The following is a 26,271-nucleotide window of genomic DNA, read 5'->3' on the forward strand; positions in this document are numbered from 1 at the left end:
CCGGCAACATTCGAATATTCAGAAAAAGTTTGGTACAGGGTACAGTGTCTGCCGTTGTAGTTTAGAGGTTCCGTTTTAGCTGCTGGATGCCAAGGGTGGTGGTTCGAGCCCAGCTTTTTCGTACCTCCTTTATGTTTCTACGTTTAATTGCAGTACAATTCACTTCACTTTATTCCCTCATAGACCCCACAGGGGAGTGTTACATGAAGGGTGGGTTTTATAACACAGATACAAAAGCCACAGGTTGTTCAAAGAAGTGTTACTTAAGCAAAACTCTTGCAATACTGATATATAATTAAGGGTTTGAAATATATGTGTAAATGTTCCCCTAAAGGTAGAAATTAAAAGCAATTACAAAAAAAATATTCATACGTAATTGTGACATAGTAGTGCAACTGATGAAACTTCATGCGTACGAATTACTGCGTTTATGTGTACACTGTGATCCTTTTGTGAATTTTAGACCTATTCTTTGTGTAATACATAGGAAATGTAGTAATGACTTTGCTTTGTGCTACTTCTCTATTACGATTGTGCTAGTATCCTTAAATTTGTGAACAGACGTGTTATTATGTACGCTGTAAATCGGGCGACTGAGGCCCCTGTCAGGCCATGTCCGCCTTTAGTCTCAGCCTCCCCTTGGTTTTGCAAAGAAATAAAAATCAAATACTCAATACTCAAACATTGTAAATGCATAGACACACTTTGAATAAAAAGTGATGGACAGGTGATTGAAACAACATCGTGGGGAAGGTCATTCCATGCTTTGGCGGCGCGGCAGAGAAATTTTGCAGAAAATGTTTAAGTGTCAGATCGGGATTGGAAGACTTGAAGTGGATGGCCTGTGCGCGGTGTAATGTTAAGGCTGTTATTTTTTGTGTTTGAAATTATTGCTTTTTTGTTATTAGTTTATGTTAGCTTACGTTACGTTACGTTGTGCAATGGAAAGGGAATGACAGGCGCGGTATTTTTTTTAGAAAATGCCAGTCGGCATCGTTTTAGTGAACTGAATATAGTGCCCTCCGAAAGCACTCTAGGCACAGCCAAGAATAAATGTTTCCACAAATACCTGTTTGGCTACCGTTAAAATTCCCTCTTTATCAAAGGGTATGTCTTTTTGTTCGCATAAATATTCCATGTAGTTCTTCTACCGTTTGGTGCTTGTAAGATTACTATTAGTGAATAAGTTTAACACCCATGCTGTTGTCCGAAAGATGACCGTAATGCGTAATGCGTGATCTACAGAGTCAAGAATAATGAAAGCCGGAAAACATACGTAAGCAGATCTTTTCAGCCGCATCGTAATAGTGTTCGTTGTTCTTGTCGTGGTTGCAATCACAGATGAATGTTTCGTTTGTCACTGATGATACTTTGCAGGGTACTGTACAAAACTCTTGCCCAAAAGACTTGCAGACATCTGGAAAACATCAAAACAAAAACAACAAAGTAAAAATCCTAATAACTTTTTCAGTCGTGATAATATGCTGCTGTCCATTACTCGCTTGTAGACTAAATGATATGAATGCAAACATTGTTGATCATCATTAGCATCATCATCACTAGCATCATCATCACTACCCTCACCATCGTCCCGATCAACAGCCTACTCAGGTACACTGCAGGACGAAGGCCTCTCACTTCGACCTCCAACCGCTCCTGCCCTGCGCTGCTCCAGTCCATTCTTTGCCTCCAACTTTTCATATTTCTTTCCTCTATCGAGATAATGGCCTCTCTTTTCTTCTAGACCCGTGTGTCGGTTATCATTTGGTCTGACTACACGGCCAGCCATAAGCATCGATTTTATTTACTTTAACTATAATATCCTCTGCTCGAGTTTGTTCTCCGATCCAATGGTTCTAAATATTTATGTCAATTCCTTCCCGGTGATTTTATTATAGACAATCTGTGGTCTTTTTACAGTTTCACAGGAATAATGCAGTCAACTAGAGTCAAATCGTGGGTGTCCAATACCACTTCTTCTTATTACGGCCTTCTTCACTCTCTATACGGAGACTTCTATGGCGTGAACTCTCAGTTTTTCCCGTTGTACAGTTATTTAGATTCTTCAGTTATTCAAGGCTATGACAAAGTGCGAACTTATTTTATGACACGCAACAAAGTACATATGCCCTGCGACAGAAATCCTAGCATCCAAGAGAAGTCTGACTTGTAAGAAGTACGTTAGATTCAGTTTTGATCCTGTTTATCATACCATTGCATGAATACAACATCCCTTCAAGAGACATTTGTGGTTCTTGAGATAACATCAACAATACGTTTGCTCATATAGATGAATTAATTCGCCAAAAAAAAAACGAAATTGCAATGTATGCACCGCATATGGCTTTTCCTATCTCTGACAACAACCTTGCTCTAAACATTACGGCTAGCCGAACAACTCCAGGCTCCGTACTTGCTGCAATCAGTACTTATATGTGCATCATCCATGAAAATGGACGTCGTTATCACCCCAGTTAAAAATCTTTATCATCTTTGTTACTGCCAGATCTCGCTAGATAAAAATATTGTTACGTAATCATGAAATTTGGCAGCTTTCGACTTATGGAAAGGTGATTGTACGCTTGATTTAAATGGAGATAGAAAGCCTTTTTGTCCCTGGATAAGTTTCCCGAGCAACAGGTCGATCCAGATAGGAAGTAATTATGGTAAGTGAAAATCGTCCTCAACCATTCTTTTGCTCTATCCACAATAATATTGTAAGCACTCAACTGTTCACGTAGTGCAGTAGGAAAGATAGCATTATATAAATGACACGCACGCCTCCTCTGACCCCTTCGGTTATTCTAAAATGCAGATGTCCTGTCACCTAGAAAGCCACTAAGGTATGCGCACATTGGGCGGCATCGCACGTTAATATCCTTTTGCGAAAAGTCCGTCCTGCTCCGCACTCAGCCTAAATTTTGAACATTAAATTATATCTGCTACGCTGACACAATCGCTGTCAATGAAACATGTCCCTAATTGTGATATTTAAACAATTTATCTTCTCAATTAAAGGTTATGCCCGAGCATCAAGTATACGCGGTGGCGTAATCGGTAGTTGTGCACCAGCATATGTCATAATTCCCATCAGCGCACTTGGCACCATCCGCGCACGCGTTGAAATCTGCAATGATAATTTCATCTTTGTAGTCCTCCACAGCCCATTTAGCTGCAGTTGTGGATTGTCGAACCCAACGAACTCTACATTGTGTACACATGTACGACATATCTACCACTTCAATATGTTCTGACGGAGTGCCGTTAACTTTTTAAATATAGCTGTTTGGTATGGACAGCTGGCATGTACATTTCAATTTTTCACTATAGTACTTTTCTGTTTTTGCGACCCGTTTTATTTTCAACGAATGCGTAAAAGCACCAGGAATATTACAAACCCAACTAACCTAATACCAACGACTACATATGTTTGGGAGATGGCATAGGTGCCTGCCCTAAGCGGCCACTTTAAACTATCAATTCATGATCGACTTCTGGTGTTATAAACAATTCACAAGGATAAAACAATTGAGAGTTACGCATACAAAGTTCTGAACCGATGAAGGCACAAGTAGTGAGCTCTCGGTAGTCGTTGGTCTGTTACGTAAGACTTCTACGAACTCTCTGTTGAGGATAGTTGCAACACATCTAAATAAGGATTAATTCAACTTCCCAAAAACATACCGGTACGTAATGTGACAATTCGGAATCCTGAGTTCACGATAACACTTTTTCTCACCGGACAGTAAAACCGGCAATGAAAATTATGCCGGGGGCCAGGATATCCCAAGCTTCCAATCGTTCCGTTCCAAAATTACCGTTTATGCTCCCTAGGATTTTCCGAAGGTTTTACCCCTGATTTTAATACATCATCTGCCGCAACTAGAATTATGATGTGTCTTTGAATTCATATAAACCCATCTCTGCGTGCAACACGTAATAAAAGTAAACTCTTATTCATCCACCTACTAACTTCATTACGTTAGAGCAATTCAACCATTACAAGTACTTCGAAGTAACAGATCAGTTCGCTTTCCCTTGTAACCAACAAAAGAAAAGCATTACGCCTCACCCCTTTTTGAAACTGTCCTTTTTGTAACACAAACAAAAAGCGTACTTCGGATGCTAACCTCGCGGCTCAAAACAAAAAGTAGACCAAATCTAGGTATCTTTGCACAACATGTAGCCATTCACCAAAGAATGTTCGAATAAACTCGAAAGAATTCAAGAAAAGCAGTGCTGTATATGGGGTTAATTTTGTTCGACTAATTATTTTCTGATATGATGCGAGCTTGTGACCGCGAACCGCTAGTGTCCCGATTGGGGAAAATTTCTACCATACTTTCTTTCTGCCTTTATACACATGGAAGCAGTACCAGACCCAGCACCTATATCAGCAAGACATATACGGCATCATCAACCCAGTATCTTAACAGGTATTCGCAGGTAGAGGCAAATTTACATGTTCTTTTGTCCCCGTGAACGGTAGAGGAATACAATTGCTGATATAAACTGTATATAGTTTCATGGTGCTTTCTGTTCAAGTCACCTGTTGCCTGATGTGAACGTGTCCTGATGTGAGTTTTTTGCTGTTTGAGTGTCTGAGCCGGTTTTTTCGTATTGTGACCACGTGCTTGAACCAAGAAAGTTGGCAGTAAATAAATCAGTATAAAAACGCATTCGAAATACTAACATAAATATACGCAACACAGAATGCCTGCTGCCGTAAACCGTGAATAATAAGTATACCCTGTTTTGTTTATTCAAAACATCCATTATCTTCGAAATGCTTTCAACGAGACCTCAGCCCAGCATACGAGTCTATGGTGGATGTCTGTTCCACATGGTCTACGAGCAAACATAGGGGTCTGGACCTTTTTTTTAATATTTCACTTTATGATACTGCAAACAATCGCAGTAAGCATGGCGCATACGTGGCGCAATGAGAGCAGGGAGCGTATACGGATGAACCATGTTACACCGAGCAAAGGCTTCAGTTGAGTGTGGAGGGACTGTACTCTTAAACCTTTTGTTGTACGCGAAGAGTCGTAACTGCCGTAGCGCCATCATTAAACTCGTAGGAAGTGCAACTAAATCATTAGACAACTGTTGGCAAATGCATTTGTCGGAAGTCTGTGATGGTTTTAAGCTATAGTAAAAAAAATAGGAGAGCTATGCTGTTCGATTTTGCTCTTTGGCAAACCTTAGTCAGAATGTTTTGCCATTGGAACAGCGCTCAAGGCTCTTAGGAACATTGTCAAACACCTGCGAAATAGTTCAGAGAGGTAGCGGAGATAAATGTAGCATTAGAAAAGCACCTCAGGCCTTATGCAAGCTGCGTGTTTTGTAGCCTGCCCAGCGAGACGAAACGCTTTAAACCATTTAAATGAGCATTATTCATTCAAAATTTAAGCCAGTTCTATTATTGTCAGAGAGGATAACCTAGGAAACTACGTTAAAAGGTTGAGATATTTGGTTCCCGGCAATTTCGCGCGTTCAGAAGGCCGAAAGAAATACCTGGATGGTTTATAGGCTTTGACGTCGTACTCTGTTTACGTGGCGAGTAACAACTACTTCTGTCACGTGAAAGGGTAAAATTTCCAGCATATATAAATGCAGAAACCCACGCCCATGCCTCTGTATTTCTGACTGTGAAAATCACTACAAATATTTTTCCGCAGTCAGTTTTGTCTGTGTTGAAACGAATAATTATGGACATAATTTCAGTTACGATGTGTAATCTTTACAATAACTCAGGCAATTATTACCTGATTAGGGCACGCATCTTATCAAGTGTTTATTCATCCGCAGTCATGTCACTTTTGTGCCAAGGCCTGAGTAGAGTAATAGGTCACCAGTGGGGTAAACATAGGCAGAGCACATATTGCGCATCGAAACAGTGGGCGGAATGCGGTCGAATGCGCTTGTCTTTGCCTTCTAGCTCCTTTGTAATGCAATGAATTCGGGCTAACGGGACGTCGTTGCAAATACGTAGTCCAGCGTTCAAACTCGGAAGGACAAATGTCATCATCATCACCAGCCTATCTACGCCCACTGCAGGGCAAAGGTCTCTCCCATTATTCTCCAATTACCTCGTCCCTGTGCCAACTGTGACCAATTTATCCCCGCAAACTTCTTGATCTCATCTCCCATCTAACTTTCTGCCGCCCCTTGCAACGCTTGCCTTCTCTAGGGATCCACTCTGTTACCCTTAATGACCAGCGGTTATCTTGCCTTCGCATTACATGCCCTGCCCACGTCCATTTTTTCTTCTTAATTTCTACTAATATGTCTTTAACACCAGTTTGCTCCCTGACCCACTCCGCTCTCTTCTTGTCCCTCAATGTTACACCTATCATTTTCCGCTCCATTGCCCGCTGAGTCGTTCTCAATTTAAGTTGAACCCTCTTAGTGAGCCTCCAAGTTTCTGCCCCGTAGGTGAGTACCGGTAACATGCAGCTGTCATACACTTTCTTCTTCAGCGACAATGGTAGGCTGCTATTCATTATCTGAGAATGTCTGCCATATGCACCCCACCCCATTCTGATCCTTCTAATTATCTCTGCCTCATGGTTGGGATCTGGGGTCACAACTTGGCCTAAGTAGATATATTCGCTTACCACTTCCACTGCCTCGCCGCCTATCTCAAACTGCTGTGCTGTCCCGAGGTTATTGATCATTACTTTAGTTTTCTGCATATTAATTTTCAGGCCCACGGTTCTACTCTGTTCGCCCAGTGCGGAAAGCATGCTTTGCAATTCGTCCCCCGAGTTACTTAGCAAGGCAACGTCATCAGCAAATCTGAGGTTACTGAGGTATTCTCCATTAACCCTTACTCTCACCTGTTCCCACTCCAACGTTCTGAATACTTCTTGTAAGCATGCTGTGAATAACATTGGAGAGATTGTGTCTCCTTGTCTGACACCCTTCCTTATAGGTATTTTACTGCTCTCCCTATGGAGGATGATGGTAGCTGTAGACCCATTGTAGATATCCTCTAGTATTCTTACATAATGCTCATCTACCCCCTGGTTCCGTAATGCCTGAATGACTGCTAGGGTTTCGACCGAGTCAAATGCTTTCTCATAATCTATGAAGGCTATATATAGGGGTTCAGTATACTCAGCGCACTTCTCTATTACCTGATTGATCGTGTGAATATGGTCCATTGTTGAATAACCTTTACGGAACCCTGCTTGTTCTTTAGGTTGACTGAAATCTAAGGTTGCAGAAATTCGGTTGGCGATTACCTTGGTAAATACCTTGTAGACGACTGACAGTAAGCTGATCGGCCTGTAATTTTTCAAATCCTTCATGTCGCCTTTCTTATGGATTAGGATGATGTTCGCGTTCTTCCAAGACAAATGTATGTATGGGTGAACGTTAGAATCATACACATCATGCGATGGCTGAAATCGGGTTTGGGTCCGAGACGATGCAAGGAGGAGAAAACGGTAGACTGGAACGAGTGCGAATCGCGCTGCTTCTTAAACAATGGAACAAAGCGTTGGTTGTCTTCTCGTGTCACCCGGATTTGATCTACACGCTCAGAAAACAGGCGTGATGCACGCCTGACGCTACGATCCTGTTTCCAGAAGCATGGCCAAATGTCACAATGCCTGAAGGCGTAGAGGCGGCTGAGCGATAACGCTATGCGTCCGATTACGTCTGCGTATCCGCTTTTCACACCCGGCACTTGAAGATGCTTTCTGCGCCCGTAAAGTAAGACCCTTGGGGCATTGTATTGCACAATCTGTGTCCTATATACCCGAAACCACGCGGGTACGATATAGATCTACAAAGGCCTAAAGAGCCATTGCGTTCTGTACAACAGGAGAACATTACAGCGTAAAAGAAATCCTTTGGAAATGGAGAGGCCCATTCGGAACCACAAACGAAGGCCAAATAAAAGGCGTTTGTCGCCTTAAAACTGCACACAGCCGGCGCGTAGGACAGCCACGCGACATAGCACGAGTCGACAGGAGTTGGGCTGACTAGAACGCTGTGTAAAAACTATACATACATTGCATCTGAAGTCACCATCACCATTTTTAGTGCGCTGCTATCAGCTTTCTAAGCTCTAATCGAGGTGATAGCTCCAGATAAGTTCACAGCCTTTCACCATGTAAGCATTTCTTAAACATGGCAGCCACAGTGACATCCCAGAGCCCTGCGTATGAGCGATGATTGGAAATATTTGCTGGAACAATTTGTTTTGTTTGCTTAGCCCATAATCCATGGTTGAACTTTGTTGTATCAAACTACTCTTGGAGCATGCTACCTGTTGCAATTCTATGTGGGCAATAGGAGTCATGTTACACAATTGCAGGTAGGAAGCACGACAAAAGTTTTCAAACTGCTACAATAGCTGTGTTAACAACTACGAGTAGAAGGTTACCAAGCCTCGCACCCGATATCGTTGTGGATGCTTATCAGTGGGTTGCTTTTAGGACGGCACTGTGGCACTAGGCCATGTCAGATAACTCACGTAAAGTATCTGCCCTATCTCGAAATGAGCATTCACTTGTTCTTCGGACGGACGGTGCACGAAAGATAGTGAACGGCGCTGGTGTGTTGCCAAGTGTCTGCTTCCGATGGTACGTTCTTAGGCATTGTGCTCTTTGCACTTGTACTCTTCCGCAGAACAGAACATACAGGTGTGATCTCGTCCAGACCCTTTGTTTACACCAGTCCCACCATTATTGTCCTTATAGTGCCCGCTAGAAATACACGTCACTATTTACTGTATTTACTTGGTTCTAAGCACCCCTTTTTTCCAAGGTGCCAATTCCCAAAGTCAGGGAGAGGGGGCTGGTTACGTCTGAAAAATCCGAAATGACGTCCCCCCCACATATACACACTTCACGGCAGTAGCTAGATATCACTGGCTCAAGGAAGAATGTTTTATACAGCAAAAATTTAAAAAGTACAGACAAGGAACTTACCGCTTACGTCTGATGCTCAGTCACTCTCACTACCACTCGAACGTGTAGCACCGCTAGGGCCAGTGCTCTGAGTATCTCACAGAAGGTTGTCTTTTTCTCCATCAAACAATTATTTTAAATGACTCAAGTGCAGGGAAAGGCTCAAAAATGGAGCGAGAAAGCGTAGTTGGGGGACTGGGCCGTATCAACTCTTTAGCCTGGGCAACACTACCTTCCCCGCAGCAAAGGGGGGCTTAGATACGCAGGCAAACGTTTTTCCGAGTTTTTTTTCTGAAAGTAAAGAAGGGAGCTTAGCATTGGAGAGATTAGAATCGCGAAAATACGGTATTTCTGAGACTGTGTCGGAACGATGCGCAATAGCTTTGGAAAGTAGAAAATTTCACTTTAATAAAAACAAATTCATCAACTGCAGCGCCTTTGGAGCATCCTCCGATTGAGCATGACTGATGCAGCAGAGGGGCAAGTCGGCAATTTTTTCTTAGCGAAAACGTGAGTTTCTCTGACTGGTGCGCATCCAATAGCAGAATAAAGATGTACACATTGTCTTTATCTAGACAAAACTATTCACTCTCAAATTTGGGAGCTACCGGGGCATCAATTATCGATTATCAAATATAATCAATTATGAAGCGTAACGATTTATAGGTGATCACGTCAATGGGATCGACACGAAGGGACTCCCGCTAAATTAGGCTTTGAAGGTATGATGACAATAGAAAAACAAGCTATAGTGTACACGTTAAAGCTCTCTTTTTCAAACGACGAAAACATAGTGAGCATGTCAAGTGCTTTCTGCGCGTAAGTGAGGGCTGGCATGGGCTCGATGGCCCACCCCATGCAGTCGCAAAGAAATACCCACCCCATATATCGTTTATCACTGCTGTGAATATATGCAACGTGTGCGCGGCCATTGACCTGCGGAAGCAAAACACATGTTTGTTACATTGCTCTGCCGCTGCGGAAAAATCTCCAAGTCAAGACGATTTCTGGCAATGAAACATTACGTAACATGAGAATAAAAATCCCAGATATATTTCTTTAGCAAGACTCTTACTTCAGCCATAAATCTTAAATGATATGGTGTCCTCCGCAGATGTCAACGTTTACATTTCTCGGGGAAAAAAGTTTTTATACGTGCATTCTTTGAAAAACGAATTGAAATATTGGGGGTTTAAAATGCCATACCTGCACCCGGGCAATGAGGCATGCCGTAGTTGGAGGCTGCGAATTAATTTTGTCCACCGGGGTATTTTTAACGTCCGCAGAAATCTCGACAGACGACATAGTCTGCTTTTTGCTTTTTTCTCAAAAGCAGCCCCAAAAGCAGTCTCAAAAGCAACCACTAAAGACGCGGGTAAAGAGAGATCCCGCGTCCTTGGGTTCAGCAGTACAACGATATAAAGTACGTCCTCACTTGCGACAATAAGCGCGCGCCGCTCCATCCACTCACAAACGCACGCCGCAAAACGCCCTTTCGAGGGAGCATTTCTATTCCGCGCAAGGATGGGTATGGGACCCATTTTTCGCGGCGCGCCGCTTTTCGCCAAACTCAGGAGCTAATCAGAGGGCATGGGTTACGTGAGCTGCGAGATGACCCGGATACTCGCCCAAGAGCGGTTGAGTACGAGACAGTTGTGGTCACAGCAGACGGGCAGGAAGGTCGACTGAAAAACGCGGGAATCATCCCGTGCTAGCCCGTAGGAGAAGGCGAGAACCAGTTTCTTCTGCCGCCGCAGCCGCTTTTACGCGCGCAAAAGCTCCCGGTAGTGTGGCTTTCAGAAAAGCGGCGGCGTTTCTGAGCGCCCGCAAATGCGTGCACTTATTCCCGCAAGTGAGGAGGTACCTCTGAGCAACAGCGGTGTACGGCTTTCTATTTCCTGTCAAGTTATGGCTGAAATAACGGAGAGTTTTTTGGTTTTGGTTAACCACCGGTGGTGCGGCGACAACCTATTGAGCTTGCCTCACCACACTGCCAAACCGCAATATTTTCCTGGAACTTCGTTGTTAAACGTCAAAAAGCCCTCCTCGTAAGCACATTTTCCATTCCATCCCCGGTGGTGTCTTCTCGTGGTCAAGCGCTTTGTAATATATTGTTATTGCTAATCTTTAACCGTCTGAGGCAATACCGTGTGATGCGTCCTGACATCGCCATGCTGATACTAATGTGCGTGAAAATAGGGCTTATTAGATGCGACGCATCTCTTGCTCTCGGGCGCATCTCTTGCTCTCTTGCTCTCCAGCGTCGTCGCGGCGTCCGCACACCACCTGCGCATGCGCAAACTCTCCTCCGTTCTTCTCGCCAACAGCTGTGTGCAACCAACACCTGTTGGTGCAACGCGCTCTCTCTGCCTCATTATCATAACAGCTGCGCGCGCTTCGCTGACGCTTCTCTCTCGCATTTGCTCTCGCTGCGCATGCGCAACTCTCCTCCGTTCGTCTCCTCTCCTTCAAGTGCTGAATATAAAGCGGTGAGCGCGCTGCGCCGGTTCAGTCACGTGCGTTCGCTTGACTGCGCTTGACTTTGCTTGTGCTTCGCTTGACGACGACGACTCCGTTGCTTCTTCCTATGTAGTGCGATGGAAGCAACACTCCCGTCATTAAGTGGTTTGATACAATCGAGTACCAGCGTCAATCCAAACGCTGATGGCAACGTTACTTCAACTGAAGACAAGGCTGCGAAGCGACGGGCACGTGACGCTGAACGTTTAACGCGATTTAGAGAATCTACCCAACGGAAACGCCAATTGAACCCCCGATGCGTCGCATCATATCAGGGTTCCCTCCCGGGAAGATGGGCGTAATTTTTCCCAGAATTGGTCCCCACACTTGTGATTGAAAGCTCTGGCGTATGAGCGAACCCCCTAAAAAGGTGATTGGTTTTGATAGACTTGTCACCATGCGTGAATTTCCGGCCACAGTGGATATATCATGGTCTCGCATGTCCGTTGTATCTGTGCATAGCGCTATATTCGCATGGCATTGAAGGATAATATGCTTGTGCCTAGTCGCCAACTTCTTGAATATACCTTGAGGCATGTGCTTTTGTCTATTTGTAATCAGTACCAAATAATGTATGACTCGCTGAATATCATTTGTAGTTGGGAAGCACGTGAGCGTGGGTCAAATCACAAAAACAGCTCCACTGGAAAAATGCTTTCGTTGGTCAGCTGAGTGCTCAGCAATGCACGTGCCACTAATAGTAAAAAGATTAAACACACGCACGACAGGTGTACCGATTACAGTAAGGTATTTACATCTCTCGTATAAGATGCCGCAAAAAATTTAACATCTCTTCTTAACGAAAGTCGAGAGAAGCGCGAAAGCTAAAAGTGCGTCAAACTTTCGATGAAATGCTCCAATCCATCGTCAAGCCTTCAAAGACTCACATCAAAACAAACAAAGAACCCATGCAACGATATTTCGCCCACTACGTAACCGCAACTACGAACGATCCTAATGTATACCAATACATGGTTTATGAAATAATTATCTACTTTTGCACCCCTTCTTCATGATCGGTGAGTGCATTGCCTTATCTAGAACTATTCCATCCCCGCGATTTTCAAGTAACCGTTTGGCACAATTGAAGCCCGGTTTAACGCAGGCCCGGTGTGTCCAGAGATCTTATGAGAGCTTTCCAGTCCAGCAACCCGTATATGGGGAAATTCATTAGTTTTTTTACACGGCGCCATCGCTCTTATTAAGAAATCTTCGCTTTAAAGAACGTTATTTCCATCTCGAGAACCAGGTGGGAGAAGAAAGAAACTACCTGCTTACGCCGATGTTTCAAAATTGCTTCGTCAATGCGCCCACAAATTTTTTGATTTTTTCCTGCAGGCAGAAGCTCTGTATTCTCAGAAGTTCTAAAGTGGAGCATTCCCGGCCAATACAACAACTGGGATTGTGACACCAGCAGAATGTTAGCGAATCTACACAGTCTACGCGTCAAAACAAGTCGACATAAAACCTGTAAATCGTTGCCCGTCTTTTCTGTTTGTAGTGGGAGTGATGTAACTGCGGTGATGCTAGAGACACGTCATTGTATGTTCACGCACCTTCGGGTATCTCATGCTATATGACAAATTGTATTGAAAGGTAACAATCGCGTTCCTGTTCCAACGAGCAGTTCCTACCTCGCATAAAAACCGTGTTCACCACCGTGACTCATCACCCCGCCAAATGCAATGTGAGCCACTGGCATTTATCAATCGGTGTGCTTTATCACTTCCCATTATATTTAGGTTGCTGTTATACTTAAGTTATTCCGTTATGCTGGGTTCAGTACAGTTCAGTTCACTTCTTTGTACTGCATGTTCAAACTCTAGCTTCGCCGGTGCTGCAACATTTAAGGTTTGCTTCCAGGTGGCTGCAAAACTTTCTCTACACCATCCTTCACTTCACTACAAATCCCCCCAAAGTATCTCCAAGATTCAAAAAATCTATCCCTGCATACATTTTCTACTTTTTATGCTATTAGAAAGTAGTATTAGAAAGGCGAGGAAGGTCTTTAATACAACTTCAGCGGCTTTTTTGGCCAGCTTAGCTACAAATTTTTTCGTAGCTATACAAATGAACATGGAAGGGGCTTACCTTTCTAACGGCGAGACATCCGCGGATATTATTAGTAAGCCAGCTTTTCAGCTTGTTCCTTCAGAACCACGCGTATAACAAGCAAAACCGACAAACGCTGGCTTAGTGTGACTACAGGCGTGTGCGACCATTTTGTCGGCGGAAAACTTCTCTCCGTCTCTCGCTCTTTCTTGTCTAGCGATCTGGGCCCAGTCCGTTCAACTGTGGAGTTTTCTCTGCTCCGGAAGTAACCACCATCCCGGATACCTAAGGGGCTGCACTAGGAAGGTTAAACCATGCTAGGAACGCTTTTATGGACAAGAACAGCACTTCCTCAGCAGAGAAGGATCTCGCTACCATGGTGTAGTAGTTCGCCGCCACCTCCCATGACTAACCAACTCAACTCGCGGCCATCACTCCCCAGCAGCTGTAGATCACCAATCCACGGCGGCTGTCACAACAGCGATGCAGCAGAGGGTGCTATGAATCTCTCTATTCGGACAGACCGCCATTGGAACTTGACCCTAGCAACGTTAAACGCACGCACTAGGTCTAGCGAGGGAACCGTAGCTGTACTACTAGAGGAGCTCTCTGACAGTAAGTCGGATATTATAGGATTAGTGAAAGTTAGAAGGACGGGAGAAAACTTCATGGAGGTCACTAGCCCGTATATTCTGTGCTACAGAGTACCCCAGAGAAGAAAGAACATGGGTTGGTGATGGGAGACTTCAACGAAAATTTGGGTAAGAAAAATGGAAGAAAGGTCAGTGGAAAGCTTCGGAAAAGACAATCCCAAAAGTCAGTGAGATACACTGCTAGGAGCTACAGAGAGGATAACCTGAGGTTAATGAAACACATTCTTCTACTAACGAAATAATAGAAAATGAAAGTGGAAAAGTCCAGGTGGCACAACAAAAAGTGAAATGGACTTGCAGCGAAAGTAGCTACCCAGGTAGAGTGGAGGACATAGAGGTGCTACGTAAGATTTGGAGCAGCGATCATAGGATGTTTAGATGCAAGCTAAACCTGAATCTCAAATGAGAAACGAGGAAACTGGTCAAAACTTACAAACGCCGCATGAAGTCAGTCAGAGCCAGATCGCCCGAGTTTTACCTAACTCTACAAAACAAATTCGTGCTTTTGAACGAGCAGAACGACGTCACTGTAGAAAAGTAACTGATGACGTAACATCGGCATTCAGTGAATCAGCAGCAGCTGTAGGAGAAGCAAATGTAGGGAACAAATGGGAAACCCAGAACATAAAAAGAAGGAACTTATTGCAAAATAAAAACTTCAAAGTGTCACGTACGGTGAATCGGATTCAATTAGCCGAGCTCTCGCAACTCATTTACCAAAGTATCCCAAATAACATTCGTGCATATAACATGCCAGTGATTGAGGAAACACTGCAAATTGGGGGCAGCTTTGAAGCACCTAACAGAAAGCTAGCCATCGGCAAACGCAGGATGTACGCACTCAGAGACCAGCAGGGTAACATTACGCACAACTCTGACGACATAATAAGGGTAGCAGAACGATTCTACACCAGGCTGTATGTCAGTGACCTTAGACCAGGGGATACTACAGAGTAGAAGCTCAACTTCCGATGTGCCACTAGTAACTAAAGAGGAAGTTGTGAAGGCTCTCAAAGGCATGAAAATAATAAAAGCTGCAGATGACTACGGTATAACCGTTGTTATACCTGCAGCTTTTGAAGGAGGGGGGGAGATATTGCACTGGAAGAGCTCCGTGTACTATTTTCGGAATGCTTGAAGACGTACAAAGTGCCGATAGCGAAAATATTCTGATTCATTAGAACGGAGATCTGAAGGAGCTCAAGAAGTTCAGACTCATCCGCCTACTCTCCGCTGTTTAAAAGCTGTTTACCGAAGTCATAGTTAGCCGCATAGGGGACGGCCTGGATTTCCCGCAAACCAAGAGAGAAAGCTGATTTTGGAAAGGGTACTCCACCATGGATGACATCACTGTCGTCAATGAAGTGATAGAAAAATTCGCAGAGTACACTAAACGCCTTTACACGACATCTAAACATAATGAGAAAGCGTTTAATTCCGTACTCACCGCAGCCGTGATACAAGCACTAATGAACCAGGGAATAGAGGAAACCTACAGAAGACTTCTAGAAGGCATATTTATTTATTTATTTAATTATTCGCTTTTTTATATATTTTTATTTATTTATTTATTTATTTATTCGCTTTTTTATATATTTTTATTTATTTATTTATTTATTTATTTATTTATTTATTTATTTATTTATTTATTTATTTATTTATTTATTTATTTATTTATGTATTTATTTATTTATTTATTTATTTATTTATTTATTTATTTATTTATTTGCTAATACTGCGGCCACCAGTTGGGCCTATGGCAGGAGTGAGCATACAACAAGAAAAGTTGGAACATCAATTAAACAGATCGGCGGAACAATATAACAAAAGCACAATCACGACGAATCAGAAATGGCAACTATAAATTTCTCGAGCGGAAGGGAATGGGTGTCACCAGACAATCCGTTCCAGTAGTCGGCGGTTAAAGGGAAAACACTAAATTTGAATGCGTTAGTTCTACAGTGGTAAGGTTTAGTGTTAAGATGGTTATTGCTTCTAGTAATGGATGGCGAGGCAAATGAAATGTTGGTAACGTTAGACATGTTAGCTGAGTGGATAAAACAGTAAAGCAGTTTTATAACTTATTGAGTCGGCGCGTGCGTATTGGGGTAAGTTCTAGGGATGAAAGGGCAAGGGAAGGAGATAAGTAAGAGTGATAACGATTACAAATGAATGTGATGGCTTTTTTTAATGGCCTCAATTTTATGGATATCGCCCTGCTTCTGAGGGTTCCATACGGGGCATGCGTTGCAAAGCACGGGCCGAATCAATGTTTTATACTTGAGTAATTTAGGGCTTTTTGGGGACTGGGACAGCATCCGTCTTAAAAACCTATTTTTTAAAAAGATCGCATGCAGATAGAGTTATGTGTGGAGACCAAGATAGGTTGCTAGAAAGGATAACACCAAGATATTTGTATTCTGATACGTTTTTTAGTGTGGATCCCTTAACAGAATACGTGCAGCAGGATGGGGACTGGCTATTAGTAAAAGACATACGTACAGACTTGTTAAAGTTAATACTCATTTTCCAGGTTACACACCATTCACAAAATGTTTTAATGAATCATTAAGACGATGATGAGATTTATCAGAGTCAATGGGTTCGTACAAAGCACAATCATCAGCATACAGGCGAACTTTAGTACTGACGTTACTAGGAAAATCGGTAATGTACAGAAGAAAGAGTAGTAGTCCGAGTACGGAACCTTGCGGAACGCCCAAAAAAACACTAACAACATTGGAATCAGCCGAGTTGTAAGAAACGTACTGTGAGCGGTCAGAAAAAAAAATAGAAATCCAAGTAACTAGTTGTGGGTTGTTCAATAAGGTTTATAATTTACAATGTAATTTAAAGTGAAGTACAGTGTCGAACGCTTTCGAAAAGGCAGTGAATAGTGCGTCAACTTGATTCCCAATGTCTATGTTACTAGTAATGTCATGCACAAATTTGGTTAACTGGGTCACGGTACTATAACCACGCCTGAATCCATGTTGGTAATTGGACAATCGATTGTTAAACTCGAGAAATTCAATGATGTTTTTGTAAATAATTTGCTCTAATAGCTTGCAGGAATGAGGGGTTAGTGAAATGGGTCTGTAATTGCTGAAGACTTGAATGTCACCAGATGTATATAAATGTACTATTTTGCCGTTTTTCCAAGATCTGGGAACGCTAACACATTTTTAGGATTTATTGAAAATTACTGTAAGTTAGCGAGATGTCCACAGAGAGTAGCGCATGAGAAACATGTTAGGAATACCATCGGGGCCATTAAATGTTTTTGTGTCCAGGTTAAGTACAAGATTTAACACGCCCTTTTCACTGAACGATATATCTCGAAGAGGAGACGTTGAATTCGAGCTGGAAAACGAAGGAACAACAAGATCGTCGACTGTAAAAACAGACTGAAGAACCGAAATAAAAGGGTTGGAAATTTCCGCCGGATCACTTACGATTCTGTCGTTGATTTTGAAAGAATTGCAGGAGCCATCACGAGGCAGGACGGGGTGCCAAAATTTTTGCAGATTTTCGGATAGTAAACTTTGTAGTTTAACACGTAAAAGGAAGTCTTTTGCAATATTTTGCTGCTCTCGTAGTTCTCGCTTAGCCTCAGCAAACCTGATAATGCTTTCTGCATTGCTAGATGATTTGGAGCGCCTAAGTCTCCGGACACTACGAGATAAGTGTAAAAGATCGCAATTCATTTAGGGAACATCTGTGTTTGTCTTTTTGGTCTTTAAAGATATAAACTCTGAAATTAATGATTTTACTAGCTTTTGAAAAGTGGTAGTTAGTGCATCAATCTCGCCTGAAGCGCTGGTAGTAACAGGTCATCGTACGCATTAGCTAAAGCGTCTAAAACAGAAAGGTCATCAGCACGTTCAAAATCAGAAAACGAATATATATAGAAGAAATGCATGGGCAAAGCTACCCTCCACACGGAAAGCGAGAAATTTGCGATCCGAATGAGAGTAAAACAGGAAAATACGATCTCGCCGAAACTATTCACAGCATGTCTGAGAGGGTATTTAAAAAGCTTGACCAGGAAAATATGGGGTTAAAAACCAACGGGGAACACTTTAGCCGTTTGAGGTTTGCAGATGACATAACCTAGCAGAGTGAGCCTAGAAAACACGTGCAAACAACGCTTGGTGAACTAAACTCAGAAAGAATGGCCGTGGGGCTAAAAATAAATATTAATGGATCGAACGTAGTGAGGAATTAGCATGCCAAAAACGCCCTCTACAGTTGAGAAAACGAAACGCTAGAAGAAGCAAAAGAATACAGCTACCTTGGGCACATGGTTAGTGCGGATCCCAAACACGAGAGAGAAAACCGTCACAGAATACGTATGGGTTGGGGAGCACTAGGCAAGCACCCCCAAATAATCAAAGGGAAGCTACTTTTGTCACTGAGATGGAAAATCTACAACCAGCGCATACTGCCGGTGACAACGTACGGAGCTGAAACTGGGCACTTACTAAGCACATATGAAGCAAACTTCGGTCGTCTCAACGAGCCATGGAACGAATAACGATAGAAATAGCACTCCGGGACAGGAAACAAGCTACCTGGATAAGAAAACAAACTAGAGTAGAAGACGTTTTTCAAATAAAACAAAAGAAATACACTTGGGCAGGCCATGTAGTGAGAAGAAGCGACAATCGGTCACAATTAGGGTAATAGAGTGGATACCAAGAGATGGGTCTGGAGGAAGGGGCAGGCCATCAAACCTATGGAGGGATGAAATAGAGAAATTCGTGGGCAAACTGTGGACTCGAGCAGCGCAGGACAGGAGCGGTTGCAGGTCAATAAGAGAGGCCGTTGTTCTGCTGTGGACATGGGTAGACCGACGATGATGATGATGATGGTTATGACATTTTCTACGTTCTGTGTTCACTCACCTGATAAAGATTCATTTTCCGTATTGGCGGGAATGTCATCGGCGCAAGTACTCTCCAGGATTAGAGCAGCTCCCAGGGCGAACGCAAAAAAGTGACGCATTGCCATTGCGCGGGTCCACCGACACTCCCGCTACGACCAGGGACCTACTAAATGTACTACAAGCACGTCCTGCCGCACATGCTCGCACTATCGAAAGAGACCGGCAGGAGGACCTTATCGATGGGCACAGTCTGGTCTTATCATTTTTGTTGCTCTTACTTCTTTCCCGTACGTCCACCGCTCTTCACACGTTCGTAAAAGGCATCTCATACGTGGCCCGATAACGGACCTCGCTAAGAGCAACCGGATAATAGATTCTTGACAGCCGTGCACATTTGAGTTCTTGGTTGATATGCCCGTCTACGAAATGCGAGGTAGACGGATGCCACCCCTATTTACTCACTGCATCCTCTCAATTTTGCTAGGTAGCGTCTACGGTTAACACACCTCAGTAAAGCCACGACATTCTTTAGAACAACTGTATGCATACTTAACATCAATTTTGACGTGCTGCGCACACCAACTGCACCTTCGGTATTGGTACCTTAAAGTCAGAGGACGCCTAAGAACTTATGGTATTATAATGCGCAAGAATTAAGGTCCCATCGAACGACCCTGAGTGTTGAATGGAAGGTTGCAGAACCTCCTGTACGCGCAGGGTGGCATGGCAAGTTAGTGGCTGCCGCAGCTTGGGTGCAAGGATCGGCTGTGGCAGAAGTGGAAAGGCTGCGTCTCGGCTTGCTGAAATACAACCGGGTTAAGCCGACGCATTCTACACTTTTCAACGTGGCTCTGCGCATGTGGGAGCGCTTGTCTTTTGTGACTTTTATTACTCGGAAGTGTTAAATGCTCATAAAAAGCTAATTATGCCAGTGGACGTATGAACACACATGGTACCAAAATGGCCTCTGCCGTAAAGGCAAACCCGCCGCGGTGGCTCAGTGGCTAAGGCGTTGTGCTGCTGAGCCCAAGGACGCGGGTTCGATTGCTGGCTGCGGCGGCCGCTCTTCTGATAGAGGCGAAAAGCGAAAACAGCCGTGTGGTCGGGATTTCTGCGCACGTTATAGATCCCCTGGTTTTAACAATTAGCGCGGAGCCCTCCACTAAGGGGTCATCATCGTCTGCGTAGCGCCGGTGCGTGAAACCTCGTAATCAATCAATGAATCGCCATCAGGAGAAAGTCTGTACCTATAAAATTAATTTTCCAACCGACTGATTGAATGACTCACTGATTCAACACCCAACCGCAACGTGAACCGCCCAGAGAGACTTGAAACTTTCGGAGTATATTTCCCTCGTGGTTTAGGGGCTCCCAAAGCGGGATTTTCGGAAATAATGCGCATAACACAGGAAAAGGGAGATATTGTGTATTCCCAAAGTCGTGATTATATCGCTCACCCGTTCAGATATCGAAGTGCCTTTTGCGATATAGCTAGCTCGTAAGATTCTCTAAAAAGTACTTTTACGGTTTTGCTCTAACCAAGACTCAAAACGCGAATCTGCATTTCGGAGGAAATTGGGTGTTTTTAGAGATTCCCCATGTTTCACTGCTTGGTACATCCGACTGTTTTTTTTTCTTCTGATAACTGTTACTGCTACAAATGCGAACAACAAATTTTAAGACTTTCGTCATGCGACGCCGGTAGAAGGGCGAAAAGAATATTTTCCAATTAATTTCTATGACAGGCAGAAAAGGCCTAATAGTTGATGTAAACGCCAATCCAGACAGCTGGTTGCAAAAGCTTAAAACTCGAGGATCGCATTCCTATTACTGTGCATAAGCTCAACAAGGCTTAATTTTTGTTTTAAATTCCACCCCTCAGAACGTGAGAAGTGCCATAAAATTGTTCCACAATTTTGTTTGTTTTTTTGGGAGGCCCGTGGAGATATCCGAGATGCTTTGTTGATACAGCTAAGCAGAACAAATTTCTAAAAACTGTTTTCCGAAATTTTTATAGCAGCCATGTAATAAGGAGAATCGGGGTTTTTGGAAATCACTTGTTCGTAGAAATTTCTCCACAACAATTCAGCCTCTTGATATATCCAATTCGTTTAGGCGTTGCCCATAATTTGCCCATAAGTTGCCCATAAGTTGGCCGTAATTGCACATACGTTGCCCATAATGTTGTCCAAAAACAAATTCACGATTTCGTGCCAAGAAGCGTATCAAAAGGCGAGCGGGATTTTTAAAATTACACCTCCCTCGAAGCACAATTCAGTTCAATTTTCCCGCGTACCATATATAGTGCTCGTTATCTGTACGATTTCCAGCTATTTCCCATGCCCCCACGCCTTCCTGTGCTGCTCCACAATTAAATAACTAATGACACGTAAGAAATACCTCCACACGTGTTTTTCCCATGAGTGCCATTAGTACAGTGGCCCACCTGTGCATCGCCGCGTTTTACCGCGAGTGAATAAATCAAAACAACCTGGTTAGTGTGGGACTTACGCCGGGCCGTCGCCGCAGAAACGAAGTGCGTTACACTGCACTAACAAGGAACACTTCCCGAGGGGGAACAAGGATTTCCATGGCGCGTGCTGCGTGTTTGGTTAACACCACGGCACGTGACGAGAACAGGAGCCCGTGGAGAGAGCTTTGACACTGGGAAAGCGGCCGTGTAAACCGCAGACGATCTGCTTGTCGAAGTAATTGGCGCCAAAAGACTGAGAAACGGAAGCGAAGAAAGACGCCCCATTTAGCAGCATAGAAATCTTTGATGATCTCTAGTATCCTTCACAGCACGTAAGCTCACGCACAATAACAAGGAATTTTTTACGCTCGCGCTTCTTTTCTTCCTGCATTACCTGAAGGACGGGATATAGTAACGTATTGCACTCAATGCGCGCTTTTAGAGACGATATATCTATCTTGAACTACTTAAACACGACAACTTTGGTCTCCAGTTCTGGCTGTCGGTCTTGAGGTTCGCCCTTCAGGCCAAAGAATTCTTCAGCGCGACGTTTACACATGCCGAACATTTTCAAGCTGCCAAATTTGGTAGAATTTTTCGTACTTCTCAGCATTGTTCAGCAAAAGTAAACGTTATGTATATCGGAGGCATATCATCAGAGCCTAACTGATAACAGCAGTCTTCTTTTAATTGAAAACGGTTGTGGGCATAATTGTGCTATAACAAATAAACCCGCGTTAGAAGCAACATTTGAACCCAAAAAACAAGAATGAAGGACCATGCAGTTATAACGCCGGAAAATTGAATTCGTTTCAGCGAGCCTTCATTGCTGTTATTAATGCGTAGCATTCTTTGCCGATATTGCGTAAGTTCCACTTGTTGCGTAAAATGCAGATATTGCGTAAGTTCCACTTGTAATCCCTATAATGGCGTAAGTGAAGATAACTGGTAGCACGACATTTTGAAAAATTTTAAAATAAGTAAAATATAAACTATTACGGAAAATAACGAAACGTGTAACGCCCTGCATTCTCTCAATAATGCAGATTTCGCGAAAGTTAGACCAGTAATTGTTATAACAGCGTAAATGGAGATAATTGGCAAAGCTAAATTTTGAAAAAAACTACAAAATAGGGCAATATAAAACAATTACGGAAAATGACAAACCGTGTACGCTGTAATTTCCACAATAAGTCAGATTTCGCGAAGGTTCGAAATTTAATCGTTATAGTAACGTAAATGAAGATAAAAAATGGCAAAACGTATAACGCACGACATTTTCACAATAATGCAGATTTCGCGAAAGTTTCAAAATTAATCGTTATAATAACGTAAAAGGGATAAGTAAACGGACCAAATTTTGAAAAACGACAAAATAAGAAAAACGTTAAAAAAACACGGAAAATGAAAAAACGTAGAACTCATGGCATTTCCACAATAATGCAGATTTCGCGAATAGTTCTGCCTGTAATCGTTATAATAGCGTAAATGGAGATAATTGGTCAAACAAAATATTGCAAAACTTGAAAAATAGGAAAAACAGAAAAAAATTAAGGAAAATGATGAACCGTGTAACGCACTCCATTTCCACAATGATGCACATTTCGTGAAAGTTTGAAATGTAATCGTTCTAACAACGTAAATGGAGATACTTTTTCGGACGAAAAATTGTAATACGAAGAAAATAGGAGAAATATTAAAAATTTCCGAAAAAGGCAAAACGTATACCGCATGGCACTTCCACAATAATGCAGATATTGCGAAAGGTTCAACTGTAATCGTTATAATAACGTAAATGGAGGAAATAGGTCGGACAGGATTTCGAAAAAACAAAAGATTAGGCTAAAAAAAACACGCTCAAGATAAGCGGCATACGAATGCTACGGATGAGTAGATAATTCTGTGAATTTCTGCAGAAATTTTATACGAGGACTGAGACAGGAGGACAGCAGCGTGAAAAGTCGGCAGTTGGAAGGGGAGAGGCAGTTTTGTGGCAAGGGTGGCACAATGCTGTCTTCTTCCGATGACATTTGCAGCGAAGTCTGCAGATGTGCAGCCAACTTTTTCATCGTGTTTCAGGGACGAAGCACCTCAGGGGTTCGGTCTGTCGGCGTCTCCTGTCATCGTCTCCTCTAGTAACGTCACTAAAACACCGAGGTACTCGCATATTCCAACGCCTCACGCTAGAACACCTCGCATTTTATTTTCCAGGGCAAAAACGCGTACTAAAATAACATACCGGAACACTCGTTTTCCAACGCCTCGCGTTCGTCATTCAAAGACACCAAACTTATACTGCAAATATGTGTACCTCTACGCACCAACGGTTTCATCTCCGTGGGCAAAATTGTGGCCAGTCTGTCAACTGCCTAAATTCGGTTCAACGCAAGACTGGGTGTGACCGCTTCAGCAAGTGCGCGATGGCTCCTCCCACCGGCGCTTCTCCGGAGCCCAATCAGCGCGCGCCGCGTGGAAAGATAGAGAATTACAATCTTTGAATTCACTTATACACTGCATGATTCCCCCCCCCCCCCCCCAGGTTTTATGTTATTTCAGGTGGCCCGGGATCTTTTTTCCTTAGACAAGCGCTATTCTTTCTTTTCTTCCTGTTGCATGTGCGATACGCGCGTCGCACCGAACGGGCTCCCTTTTTTAGGTTTTTCTGTTCAGAACGTTATGTAAAACGCATACAAGCCACTGGGAATTTAGAAGCACTTGCAAACACCGACGCGTTAATGTCAGCCGTTCATTGCACTCGTGCAGTTACTATGAACTTGCGCGGTCAAATCGTGTCATTAGGGCATCCTACCTGTCAGGTAGAGTCACACAACACTTGAAGGATGACCACGCCGCGTGCGACGCATTTTATCGCCCTCTGTAGTTACTATTGATGAAAATTATTGTTGGAATAAATTATTTTAATTGTTATTTATTTTTTCACTGATTTATTTATATTTCCCGGACATTTTATTGTATAGCCACTGAGAGTGTTTGTCGGCAATATCACTACAATGAAAGCAGGAACACGCAGTGGAGAAGGAGAGCTTATGCAAGTAAATTATTAACTTTTATGTAAAAGCGCCTTACGCACAGCACAGGAAAGATATCATTAAGGACCCGCAAATGACGACGGCAGTGAGCACACTTCTCTACGAAACCAGAGGCGTACTATTAATGGTGTTTGAAACAAACGTTGTTTAATACCAAAAAAAGTTGTGCTCAAATCAGGCAAAAACCCGCTAGAAATTCGCTGGTGGCGCGTGATCTGCTGTGATGCTCCACGATACCGACGACGACACGATGGTGTATTGATCATCAGGCTGGTATTGGTGGTCAGGAGTTGTTGCTGCTCTCGGCCGCTGTCTTGCCGCTCCAATTGCATAATGAAAATTTTCAGATAGACAGCCAGAGTGCAAAAATTGGCCACATCCTAAAACTTCAAGGGTGGCAGTAAATTCCTGTTTTCAAGTGATTCCACGGCTTTCACAAAAGATACAGTCTTCAAGGGTACGTCGACAATCCCCCAGTAGCCCTTCTTGCGTGCGCGGAGTTGCCCAAAACTATTCAGTCTCTTTTTCTGAATCTGAGGTTGACATTTTTAGCTTCAAGGGCCCCGAACCCACTCTGAAATTCAAGGGGTATCTGCAAAGAAAAGTGTTTGAAACAAGGCGTGAGTCGACTGGGTGAAGGAAAACATCACCTTTTCTCAAAGGTTTTTTGTCACGCTTTTCTGTCCAGAGCAATGGAAGCAGCATGTGCGGTGGATGAATACGGTGCGCTAATTTGACATCCTCTAACGCAACAGATCAGCAGTATGAGCATGCATATTTTCCGCGTCCTCTCACTTCATACACACGAGTATTCTTGCAACAATATCTTACTTCTCGCAATGAAAATGCAATAAAAGGAACCTTATGCTTTTTTTCTGAAATGTCACCCAATGGAGTTTACGTAATTATTTAATACGACAGCAAAACCTGAGTAACTACCAAGCTTGAAGCTCCAATCGCCAACTCAGCTCGGGCAACTAGCACGAACAATTCAAACAAACATTAAGTTCTTTGTCTGCTTAACGAGAAACCAGAACGCCACAATAAAGTACACATTTCGAAAGAAATACATGCCTAATTGAACAAACCAATTTGGGTCCCAACTCTTCCCATTACCCAAAGAACACACTACATACGCTACACACTAAACTTTTTAACACCCTTTAAGGTGCTAAAAGGGTGCACTCAACATTTTGCACACGTTTTAGCACCTTTTAGGGACCAAAACATTGCTCCGGTACCCAATCATGAGGGTGCCACAAATTAAGGTACGTAAATCTTAACATTTTTACACCCTTTAAGGTGCTAGAAGGGTGTACTTAACATTTTGCACCCTTTTTGCACTTTCAAGCGCCCAAATATTGCTCGGGAACCCCACCTCGAGGGTGTGAAAATTCAGGGGTGTAATCAACAGTTTCAAAGGGTGCTACGACCGTTAAAGGGGTGCTAAAAAGTATTTCTTCTCGATTGGGGTGTTACCACGGCACCCTATCATCAGGGTGCCTAAAAGAACGGTGTGTGAATGCAAGCATGCAAAATTGCACAAAAACAGGCTGAATGTTTAAACCGCACATTGCACTATTTCACCTCCCGTTGATAGGTTTAAATATGAACTAATTTTCCTGCGCTGCAATGTAGCAAACACCACGCCGCTTTCTAAGATGGCTTCTTTAGGAACCATCGCTCGTCCCCTGTGTGGGTAAAAATCTAA

General features: G+C 43.2%; 2 protein-coding genes across 2 annotated transcripts in view; both read right to left on the bottom strand.

Annotated features, from left to right (window-relative positions):
- The window catches only part of LOC144178989 (uncharacterized), an 89,360-nt gene extending 70,107 nt beyond the window's left edge, over positions 1 to 19,253 (bottom strand). Inside the window, exons 1-2 of the mRNA XM_077707148.1 lie at positions 19,057 to 19,253; positions 1,277 to 1,417 (exon numbers count right to left, since the gene is read on the bottom strand). Coding sequence (XP_077563274.1) covers positions 1,277 to 1,417; positions 19,057 to 19,162 — 247 coding nt within the window. The 5' untranslated portion in view covers positions 19,163 to 19,253. The remainder of the gene's footprint in view (positions 1 to 1,276; positions 1,418 to 19,056) is intronic.
- Positions 19,254 to 25,010: 5,757 nt separating this feature from the next.
- Positions 25,011 to 26,271, bottom strand: part of LOC144179828 (uncharacterized) — a 68,085-nt gene continuing 66,824 nt past the window's right edge. Inside the window, exon 29 of the mRNA XM_077708259.1 lies at positions 25,011 to 25,152. Coding sequence (XP_077564385.1) covers positions 25,075 to 25,152 — 78 coding nt within the window. The 3' untranslated portion in view covers positions 25,011 to 25,074. The remainder of the gene's footprint in view (positions 25,153 to 26,271) is intronic.

This window comes from Haemaphysalis longicornis, unplaced genomic scaffold (assembly GCF_048455015.1).
Source record: "Haemaphysalis longicornis isolate Haplotype H1 unplaced genomic scaffold, Haemaphysalis longicornis Haplotype H1 scaffold_4, whole genome shotgun sequence".
Taxonomy (NCBI): domain Eukaryota; kingdom Metazoa; phylum Arthropoda; class Arachnida; order Ixodida; family Ixodidae; genus Haemaphysalis; species Haemaphysalis longicornis.